Source organism: Diadema antillarum, unplaced genomic scaffold, assembly GCF_040938485.1.
Source record: "Diadema antillarum isolate AM-2024a unplaced genomic scaffold, OU_Dant_1.0 seq00001296_RagTag, whole genome shotgun sequence".
NCBI lineage: Eukaryota > Metazoa > Echinodermata > Echinoidea > Diadematoida > Diadematidae > Diadema > Diadema antillarum.
This window is the reverse complement of record NW_027272075.1, coordinates 84564-96691: the sequence shown is the minus strand read 5'-3', so window position 1 is coordinate 96691 and position 12128 is coordinate 84564. Positions and strand designations below refer to the sequence as shown.

The window sequence follows — 12128 nt, the reverse complement described above, 5'->3', positions numbered from 1 at the left end:
TGGTTTACATGCTATGTACACGCTGTTTACGACCACTGAAGCAAGGTGGCAGTACGCGCAGCATTCCTTTATCTGACACCTGGCTTTCGTGGAAATTTAATGGAAATTTCCACAAGCCATGATATCAAGTTTCCCCACTGCTTGGGGATCGTGTTTTTTTTTTTATTCTTCATTTCGAACATCAATTTGTTCAACTTGAAAAGTGTAGATAATTTGCTTCGAGCACGTGTTCTTTCTTCTTCTTTTTTTCATTGCAGCGTCGGTAACATTTTGTTTTGTTCATCGTCCATGCATGGCAGGGGTTCATGGGAGGAGAACGACAGGAATGACTGGGGAGAAAATAAACTGGAAGAAGGAATTATCTTTTGAGCAAGCTGTCTTTGATTTTCTCTACACCAGCATCAGTTAATATCACCACCAAGGTTCATTTTTTTCGTTACTCCGACAGATTAATGATAAAATAATGCTAGATTCTTTATTCTGAAGGTTCGTTAATCCAGAAATGATTAAGAAAAAATGTCCATTCATTTCACAACAAAATCAGCTTTGTTATTTCGAACGTTCTGCCAGTGAAATTTCGGAACAAAACGACTGCACAAAACAGCGTGTTTTCGTACTCTAAGGGTCTGTTATTCTGAAAGAAATAGTAATGATGAAATAATAAATTGTAGATTCTTTATTCTGAAGGTTTGTTAACCGAAAATCAAATAAAGAAAAATGCCCATAAATTTCAAAACGAAATCAGTGCGTCATTTTGAACGTTTTGCCAGTGAAATTTCGGAATAAAACGACAGCCCAAAAACAGTTGCAGTTTTCTTACTCTGAGGGTTCGTTACTCCAACAGATTAATGATAAAATAATGCTAGATTCTTCATTCTGAAAGTTTGTTAATCCAAAAATGATTAAGAAAAAATGCCCGTTCATTTCACAACGAAATCAGTTTTGTTCTTTTGAACGTTTCTGCCAGTGAAATTTTGGAATAAAACAACGGCCCCAAAACGGTTACATTTTTCCTTCACTCTGAAGGTTCGTTACTGCGAAAGAATAATGATGATAAAATACTCTAGATTCTCAATTCTGAACGATCGTTAATCGGAAAACGATAAGGAAGAAATGTTCGTTTATTTCCAAACAAAATCAGTTTTGTTATTTCGAACGTTCTGCCAGTATAATTTCGGAATGAAACGACGGCCCCAAAACGGTTACAGTTTTTGAACACTGAGGGTTCGTTACTCCAAAAGAAAAATGGTAAAATAATACTCAACATTCTTAATTCTGAATGATCGTTAATCGAAAAATGATAAAGAAGAAATATTCGTTTAATTCCAAACGAAATCAGTTTTGTTATTTCGAACGTTCTGCCAGTATAATTTCGGAATACAACAATGGCCCCAAAACAGTGTTTTCTTATTCTGAAGGTTTGTTATTCCGAAACAATAACGATGATAGATGATAGATGATAGATTCCTTTCTGAAGGTTCGTTGATCGGAAAATAATAAAGAAAAAAAATGTTTGTTAATCTTCGAACGAAATCAGTTTTCTTTATTTTGAACATTTATCTGTAGTACCGACCTTTGGTGTTGTTGTTTTCGATTACAAACCTTCGAAGTAGGCCTACTCAGTAATGAATCGTTTCATTTCATGATTAAACAAACCTTCGGAATAATAACCATCATTACATTTTTGTATGATATCTCTTTGATGTCACGGCCAAACTACCGCAGTACGTAGTAGGTCTATACCCAGAAAGGAAAGTGCAACGATGTCCTGAAAGTTCTCGATCGCTTCTCGCGCATCTGCATGCAGTAGGCCTACCACATGGTCGAGCAGACGGCGAGAAAGCAAAAACACTACGGGTATAGTTAGTACACGGCGCGCGTTGTTGCGATGCAGAGACGGCTAATTACTGCAACAGTGAAACAGGAAAGGCCTAAAAGAAATCTGAACCTTCACCATCGGCACCTACTTCTCTTTCATTTATTATTTAGGAACTGCCGCCAACAAAAGGTATGGAGTTTCTGCATTGTTTCTGTGAGAATATGCCCCTCACAACGTTCATTACATCTCCGTGAAAATGTCACATTTAGTGGCATTTAAGCGGCGATTTATCTCTGTTGTATTGAGCATCACCGAGGGCTTCCGCTCTTCCCGTGCCCACCCCCAGAACAGCGCGTACAACTGCCGACAAGCGTGAAGAAATTCCTGGCGAGAACCCTGGGACCCCTCCCCACTCCCCTCCCCTGGGTCCCAAGGGGGGCACCCCTGGTTCCGCCATGAACAAACTTGAAACTACAGGCATCAATGTACTAATTCATAGTATTAACTTAGCTCTATCACTTCAGGTTCTAGAGAAGAAGATTTTTTAAGATTCCTTAATTGTGGGGGGTTTGGGCCCCTCTGGGCCCCCCCAGGAGGGATATGGTGCCCACTTGAAGAAATTAAGATCCTATCCCCCTAGGGATGCTACCTGCCAAGTTTGGTGAAAATCGGTCAAGGGGTTCTCAAGAAGAAGATGAAAATGTAAAAGTTTACACACGACGGACGATGCACGACGCACAACAGACGCCGGACGAAGAGCGATCGCAATAGCTCACTTGAGCCTTCGGCTCAGGTGAGCTAAAAATCCTTACACAAACATGCACATGAAAATGAATGACACAATAATGATGATGAAAAAAAAGAAAAACAAGTAAGTAAGTAAATAAGTAATAAACTAACTTTCTGAAAGACCTTCAATTTCAAATACATGTATGCACTTAACATGTGTTCAAACATTTCCAAATAACAGGATTAAACTAATGAAGCACTCAGTATTACTCTCTGAGAGCACGTGTTATACTACATTTGTACTTCATCACTTGTACAGGCAAAGACATGCATGAAGGATGGGTTGTCTCATGACAGAGAGGCCTTACGAAGTAAAATTATACTACCAATGCACTATCATCTTTATCTTGCAAATCCTGGCCCACTACAAATCTACATACTCAAACCTGTGAGTTTACGGCACAGTATCCACCACTGAATTTCCAGTGATATAGATTATCTTGGTATAATCACATGATATAGATGGAAATGTAAAGGCAAGCTCAATTTGAAACACTTTAACCAATAGAACAACATCCAAAGAGAGAGAGAAAAAAAGCAAATACTTTACACAGGGCTCCACACTAACGTTTATTTTTGGTGGCCTAAAGGCAAACATCTGACCTTTTTTGGTGGCCTGATCGGGCCACCAAAAAAAGAATTCTTCATTTCTGAAATTTTGGTGGCCCGACGTGCGTTTTTGGTGGCCCCGGGCCACCGGGCCACCGTTAGTGTCGAGCCCTGCTTTACATTTAAGTATCAATCAGGGAAATGTAGTATTGTCGCACGTAGAGTAAAAGAAGACTAATATAACCAAATGACTCCACTTTACAAGACATGAGGAAGGGTGGTACTTCTGCTTTTTGCTTCTTATTGTCTGTAGTCTTACTGACTTTATAGGTAGTGCAAAATAACTCTGTTTTTTGATAATTTTCTGTAGATAAATAAATCAGTTTTCATTTCTTTGGTGTTCTGTAGATGCTAGATTCCATGTATTCTTGAATCACCTTAACCCTATTCTAACTGGGGGGTCAAATTGACCCCCCCTCGACATTTCGTGCCACAATTCTGCAACGCGCAAAGATTTTGCCGCATCATTTCATGACTTTTTTTATTGAAGTCTCCCGCATATTTTGAGACCAAATTTGCGACGTCCGGGTACACCGTTCTGAAGTTACACAATGTTTTGCATATGCATGTCAACCCGAAAACAGCTCAAATTCATGATTTCGTGTGAAAATCCAATGTAAATTGTGTTTTTTGGTTTAATTGATATAAATTAGATTATTTCAACTTTAGAACATTGAAATTAATCAATTCTAATGTAGATAAGCTTGAAAAAGTGCCTGCAACAAATTTTGGCAAAAAAAACAATAGAAAACAAAAGGTCGAAAAAACAATAAAATACATAAGAAATTAACAAAATAAAAAACAAAAGAAACTGATTTTGATTGCGCTATTTTTTAAAAAGAAAATTGTTTGATGTGTCTTGAGGAACTCTGACACAAAAATTTAGCAATCCTTCATTCTTTTTGATGGAGTTATAGGTGAAAATATGATTTCATGCGTAAATTTGCATAATTAATTTATCAAAAAATATAAAATCAATATTTTTCTATTGTATGACCATGTAATCTTTTAGTTGACATCCGGCTCTATGTTCAGGCAAAATTTTGCGGGGATCGTGCGATCAACGGCTGAGATCTGAAGGGGGAGTCAAATTGATCCCCCCCCCCCCCAGTAAAAACTTGGTCTCAAATAGCCCAGTTAGAATAGGGTTAAATTTGTATTAACTAATTTAGAAAGAGTTGTGGAAAATTATCATTCTGTACATTCTAATGATTTTCTACTGTTTGCAATTTTTGCCAAATTCACTGGAGACAGTTTATAATTGTTTACATTCAACTTGACCCTTTTAGTGGAATACACATACAGCCTTCGACCTTTTCCGGAAGGTTCTCCATTTTGCAGTTATTCCAGGCACTTTTAAGCTCATTCAATATTCTTGAAATCAAACTTCTTCATATAATTTTGAAAATATTATATCCTTCAGCCTTTGAAATTTTACATTTTCATTTTCCAGATATTTTGCTGGCTCCATATTTCAGCTCGTCAATTTTATTAACTACTCTCTGCAAAATCTTGGGAATAAACAGTGACAGTGATTATCAATTAATTCCTTGATAGCTTCCCTGATTTCTCAGCAAATTCCAATTAACAAACTCCTTTTTTTTTTTGCTGTTTCTGAGCAAAAACATTCTAGATGATTTGTATACTTGTCGTTCAGTTCCTATGTTTTCTTAAATACAGTGTATACGCTGCAAATGCCCTTTCAATTTTGATACTCTCCATTGTTCTTTTGGTTTTCACCTTAAACTTAGTTTTGCATGTTGACACAATTAGCATACACATCCATCCATTCACTTTTTTTCTTTTTTTAAGAAGGTTCTCTGTCTCACATTTTTCCAACTCTTTCAAATAATTCAATATTTTGGGTATGTCACTTCAAATGATCCATTAGATTATAACCACTTTTGTTAAGAGATTTCTTTTCTACCATTTTCCCACATCTTGTTCAAACTAGCTAGGTAATAAAAAGATGTTCAGCCTTATTAAATAAAATTTGATCTGTGGAATAAAAAGACATCATGGATTCTAATTTTTCGGCAAGTTGTTTCCTCCAAATTTAATTAACTGTTCTTGGCGGTTCAACTTTACACTTTCACACACTTGCTCTTATTTGTGGAATATGCATTCACTATCTTTCCTGAATGTTTGGGTTTTTCAGATGGCTTTTATTTATATATTATATTTTTGATAGTTCTGTAGGTGTCTTCAGGAAGTGGACTTCAACATCTCATGGTTTCAACTTCAATCAATCTTAAAACGATATTGAAATATTGTTTTTGTGTTTGTTTTCCATGAAGTTCCTCCATTTCCTACTTTCTTCTCAAAGTTCTTTGAGGTAATGTATGTCTTACCTATGATACAATTCAAACTCTTAAACAATATTTGTACAATGTAAAAAGCCATCAACTTTTAAGATTGTCCATAAAGAGGTTTCTGCCCTCCTATTAGTCTTTATCTTTCAAGATGGCTACTGTTAATCTGTTAATTAAAAATTTCTTCTTGTTCATCTGATTTTTCAGCTACTAACTTTCCTCTGCTATTTAACTTCAGATGAATTAAGGAAGGTTTCTAGTAGTTGTATCTACCACCTGCCCATGATTCAAATGGATATCACAATTCATGTGTCTCATGTCAAGCCTCAAGTCTTCAAAGTTTTAACTTTTGACAAATTTGGCAACTTACATGTTCTTTTCTTGAACTTCTGCCAAAAGATCAAACTATTGTAACCTGAGTGCTTTTGATTTAGCCTCAGTAATATGCAAGTTTCATGCAAATGATTTCCTACCAATCCATGCTTTCTTGGGCATTACTCATCCTCACATCAACCAGATGTAGTTTCTGTGGTGAAAAACTAACTTTCAAATTAAGTTTGTCATATTGCAAATCATTGTTAATCATTATCAAAACATATATCATGGAAGGATTTCAGGCAAAGGGGATCTGAAGGTGTTCTGGTTTCTGAGGATTTGCATGCCAGCACATGCATGAGACATGTTATGCTTGAACTCTTCTTCCATTAAAACTAGCTGTAGGTGGCATTTTTTCCCCTCAGTTGTATTCTTTGGAAGTCACATGTCAAATTTTACTTTTAAGTGTATGGCAAGCTTACCTGGTATTTTCGAGCGATGATGAGAGCTGGTTGAGCACTACTCCAAGTCCTAGCCTAGGCTGCAATATCAGTGGGGTCAGTCACATCTGCACAAGAGCAAAAGCTGAGGGTGGCAGCAGTCTTGTGGTTGATTTCTCTATGTTATCCCTCTTTTATGCTGAAGACGCTCTCCCAACCAGGAAGAATCTGCAACTAGAGTCTACTCATCATATCTGAATATCAACTATTCAAGTAGCCTTGCACATTTGTTATTTTTTTTGTGGGGTTTTTAACCAAAAAAGTAGGAAAACTAGGAAAAAGTAGGATTTTAAGCAAAAAAGTAGAAAAAGTAGGGGCAGCAGTAAAAAAGTAGGAAAAAGTAGGAAAAGTAGGATCACTTGAAAGCCAGTTGATATCTCTGCAGCTAAGTACTTTTGTGAGTCGTGATATATATGAAATTAAAGTAGAAGAGTATGGGAATAATGTCATGTCATATTCAGAAAATCGTCTTCCCCCGACTTTCGGATCCTTTTGTTGAAATGGTCACATATTTTATGTTTCTCAGCATGACAGTATTTCTTAATGAACCCAATGACTGAAAAAAGCCAATATTATGAATATTATCATGCTACTCATAGGAGAAATGGTAACATAATCTTATAATCTGTATCACCCAGGACACAATCTTTTCAATGCATACACTGTTGTCCAAGACAGGCTTGCCTTATCTATCATCACCAAATGTTTGACTGGTCAAGTATCCATATAGATATGTGGGCAAGGAGGCATACATTGAGTAAAATAAGAAAAAAAAGATGTATACACCTAAAATTCTTTCAGCTCAATATCTCCTATCTAGAAGTCCACAGCATTATCCACTGTAAGACAGTGCTACCAGATGAAGGGAATGCAACAAATTCCAGTATTATGGCCCTCTTCTATGTGATGGAAAATGCCTATAACAAGCAGTAATCCACTGTGTTAAGCTGAAAATCCAACCATTTTTGCTGTATTCTTGAAACAGGACAAGCTACTTTATGTGCTGTATACTTGATACCTGAGAAACACTGAAAGGTTTTCATACACATTTCCTCTGTCTGCTTCAAACAATAAATGAATACAAATAGATAAATAAACAAATAAAGAAAGAGAGAAAGACAGAAGGAAAAAAACCTTGTACTTTGGACTTTTCTCAAACTAGGCTTGTGCATATTAGGTATCAATGGTCTTTTAGGAGGATTTTGCACAAATTGCTTCAGATACTGTAGTATATCTACAAAATAATGTGAGCAGCAACACCAGAAAATCTAACTTGAGCGGACTTCAATGAAAGTTCACCAGTAAAATCTGACCTGTCACATAAAAAGCAGCCACAAATCGGATACTTTAAATTTTCTGTTAACAGGACATTTACTTAGTCCAGTTTTTCAGCACTCATTTTATGTATAATCCAGTAAAAGCCGTGCTTTACATCCAGAGATATTTCAGATAGAATGTGGCGAACATGGGAAGTCTGTGACAAGGAAACATGGAGAAAATTGCTATTAAAGATAACTTGGTTTCCTTTTTTGTTCCCAGATTGCCCGCTACACGGGATGGAAAATATCACATACATAAACTCCTTAGCAATGATAATTTTGTCAAACCGTTACTTATGAAAATTCACACAATTCATCTCAATATATAAGACTTCATACTCATAAAATTTCAGCAAGATTGAAACAGGATTCTGTCTTAATATGCATTAGAAAAAATGGGCTTCTCAAGTGGCTCACGGCACATGTTAGTTTGCTGTGAGTACGTAGAGTCTACGTGACTTGGTCTCTAGTGCACCGGTACAACCCGTGGTACAAGAGAAGCTGTGCTCTTTTGAAAAGCACAAAAGCTGCGCCATTCAGAACTATCGGCCATGTCAGTGTGCTTTGCAACTTGCACTTGGCCAATACATGACCTATGTAAGATATGTTATCATCAGCCAATCAGCTTTGAGCGGTTGTTAGGGGGCGGAGCTTATGAAATCGCCGAGCAAAGCCCTTGCTCAGGCTGTACAGCAAAAATTGACAAGCCAAAAAAAAATGCCTACTAATAATTGAGTATTTCACACTTTTTTTTGTAAGCATGACATCCTGAAATTTGAGCTAGTGACAGATAAACCCTATAACCAAAAATCAAAATTTCAATTTTTTTTATTGGTACCTCAACTAATATCTGATTTTTTTTTGGTTGCGGTGCCAGTGACTTGTGGCTGCTTTTGACACGACGGGTCACAAATACAGTGTAGCCTGACATTTGCAGTACAACAGCATACAGTGAAAGGATTTGACCCTCCTACTGACAGAAAGAAAAGATATGTAATAGACCAGTTCGTAATTCCACTTTGCGCATGAGCAGAAAAAGGTCATTTGCCAACAGGCATTTTCATTTTATATTTCACTGAGATAAGCATCTGTGATGCGAAGATTATTTATGTGATCCTTATCTAAAATGGTGCTTGCCAGCACATCCACCAGACAGCAAGAATGGTATTTCACAATAAAGGAAATAGGCTGTTATTGCATTCAATACAAAACAATGAAATGGATGCCTGCTAAATTGTCAACTGATGGAGTTTTCTGATCACCTGATCTAAACGCAAGTTCATTCTTTGTTGAACATGAATTCCATAAATTGTTACGTTGGGCAGGCTTAGGCTTATGCATTATGCCGCTTTGAAAACGAGTGAAGTGCCAAACCAACTCAGAAAAAAGAAAGGTCATTTGTACCAATGTGTACATGAGCTAATTACGAACTGACTTATTAGAGCAGAAAAGGTAACCCTAAAGTGTGAGAAATTTGTATGCATACAGGGAAAGTTTAGTTTTAATGCTATGACAAATCAATCTGCCTGCATTATTCACAGGAATTCACTTCATAACTATTTCATCCTTCTGACTGTGCCACTGGCCTCACTACCTGACTTTTGAGACAATAATCTCAGAACCCAACTATATGAAGTATCCTTGTATGTATCATATGTAGCAGTAAGTGACTTTATTCTGGCAAATCTGTATGGGATGACATAACCACAACTTCCAAAGTTGAAATTGAATGTAACATTGACATTTGATCCCTGACTCAAGACACAATAAGTAATGAAACGACACTTTCAAACAACGGGAGATTTTGCAAAAATGGGCTTTCGGCGGGAGATCTCCCGTCGAAAGCGGGAGAGTGAGTCTCTGGAGCAGTGATTTAAAAATGTTCAAGATATCATATTGATGCATATGTGTAGGTCTGTAGTATCACAAAACATCCTACCATATATAATTTTTGCAATAAAGCCTAAAATATAAGGAGATATCAGCATTTTTCTCATTAAACCGTAACTGTAGACGGTTTAGTCTCGAAACATTTTTATTGTAACTATTGTTTACATTTTGTGTATTTAACAATACTTAACAACAATTATACAGATTCAAATTTTTACTGTAGTTGTTTCTATCCCTAACTCACATTTTAGAACTATTTTACAGCACTAATGCCGAGCTTTTGTTTCTTCTGCAAATGGTAAATTATGACTTTAATCATGAAATATGTTAATAATTTCCTCTTTTTTTTCTCTCGAATCTGTTTTCAGGTCGAGAGTAAAATCAGTCCTTAGTCCTAACTTTATGAAATTTTGCAAACCGCTGCAGCACTTCAAAAAAACAAAAAACAAAAACATAATTGGTAACTGATGAGTTGCAGGAAAAAAAAAATGTATATGTTCACTCTAAACTCACATTTTTCACCAGGCATTCAATTGCCAAACTCTCTTGGGGGAGTCTGCACCTTTGAATGTTTCTACAACAGATACATGGCACTAGACAAATGCTGTGGATCAATCAATCAATCAATCAATAAGAGAAAGTGATAGTCGAAGAGCACTCACACTTCCAAAAAAAATAAATAAAAGGAGAAATGTGCAAACAATCGACAGCAAGGATCCACTTGAATAGGAAAAACCTATTTCCTATTTATCAGTTTGTATTTGACTGATTCATCCCATAGTAAATTATGTTGACTACTACCATTCAAACACCCCTATCTGTGGGCCACATGAGTGATGAATGTGAATTTATATCTTCTCCATACCATGACAGCTGTTTGACAATCAGTTTTTTCCCACTTTGTTTTATAACTTGTGTAGCATACAGAGTACCACAAACTGTATAAAGGAACATTAAATTAGAAAACGGAGAAAGAACATCACAACATTTTGATGGAAATGAGTAGGCACAGTCTTAAGATATGATTACATGGAAATTTCATCCGCTATTGATCTTGAGAGCCAGTGGCAAGCATTTTACGTGTGCAAACCTATATGGCCAGTAATAGATGAGGACTTGCAAAGGGTATGACATGAAGGGAACATCAAACTGAGAGGAAGAGAAAGTATGACAGACAGAAAAAAGTGAGAGACAAATTAAGCATCATGGTATCGTAGTTCTATCAAAAACAATGTGCTGTGTTCAGTCTGAGTCTGCCTCCTCCTCTACCTCGCATGTGAGCTTGAAGTGGAGTCTGAGATGGCCTTTCTGCAAACCGGACAAGTGTTGTGCTGAAAGGAACAGACAATGTACTTGATGTTATACTGGGGGGGGGGGGGGGGGGAGGGGAAGAAAATTATGATTGACTCCACATGCTCACTCAAAAATTAATATACTTAATATAGGCATTCATACAAATATTCCAACAAACAATGAATACCAAATAAATAGCTTAATAAAAACATGAACATGTTGCTATGGCGACTGGTATGCCCATGATGCCATATCACATTATTTATGTAACAGGTCTACAGTACATTTTGCAAATATGAGACAAGTTTTAGGATGATAGGTAAATACTAATTCTCGTAATTGTACACCAATTTTCATGACAATACCTGGAGCCACTTTCAAAAAATGGAAAAAAGGTGAAATTGAGCATTTTCACTTTTTGACCCAATGGCCAAAAACTTTCCCTACATACAATGTAATCACTGTGTGGCAATGCACGTACAAAATTGTATTTACCAACCAGTAAACAGTATAGAAGTGCACATTGTGCACTGTTATAGAGGGCCTATGCCATTGATTTTGCGTAGTACGCTCATAGGCAGGTGCTGGCACCATTTTAGGAAGCAAAGTGATTGATAGAGGGCGTAATTTTCCTGCCCCTATAATGGAGTGGTGGTATCTGCCTCCCTTTCATTTTCTCCTTTCTTGGGGGGCATACAGGGTAAAAGATATACTTCGGTCCTCATTACAGCATTTAGAAGTATCATTCCTGCCCAAGCATGAAATATAAATGAAGAAATGCCCTTCATTATTCAATCTGTACTCCCTCAAAAAAACTGAGCTAACTAATGACCTAATGATAAGGAGTATACCTATACCATGGTGTTCGATATGCATGGGGGTGCTCACAGCTTCAGAGCCCTCTCTCTCTCCTCCTCTCTCAGCCCTTCTCTTGGTTGGTTTTATTTATGATGTAGGCTAATATGATTTTCTCTAGAACAATCAACAGAAATCATTGTAGGCAGCCAAAATATCCTTTCTATACAGACTTTCACAGAAAAGCTGCAGAACATTACTTATTTCTTCTTGGGGGTGGGGGTATTTTTATTTCTTTCTTTTTTTCGGGGGGGGGGGGGAGGGGGCTGCTGGGGATTGGGTAATGTAGATCTCTGAACACATGTGAGCCTTTTCACTGTGCTGTTGCACTTTTGAAATTTATGAATTGACAGGACCAAATGGATGAGTGGTATTCTTTTTATTATGATGCACAGACATGAATAAGAACAGCCCTTCTGGCTGAATC

At 36.9% G+C, this 12128-nt stretch overlaps 1 protein-coding gene across 4 annotated transcripts in view; it reads right to left on the bottom strand.

Annotated features, from left to right (window-relative positions):
* The window catches only part of LOC139708058 (E3 ubiquitin-protein ligase RNF126-like), a 180469-nt gene that overhangs the window by 107312 nt on the left and 61029 nt on the right, over positions 1 to 12128 (bottom strand). The window contains exon 5 of one of the 4 annotated variants that reach the window (XR_011709323.1): positions 6327 to 10884. The exons of 2 other annotated variants lie outside the window; for them this stretch is intronic. Coding sequence is in view for 1 of the 2 variants with exons in the window: in XM_071620041.1 (XP_071476142.1) it covers positions 10819 to 10884 (66 nt within the window). In the remaining variant the exon portion in view is untranslated. Of the gene's footprint in view, positions 1 to 4511; positions 10885 to 12128 lie in introns of those variants that run through there. One more of the 4 variants, XM_071620041.1, reaches the window with a different exon arrangement.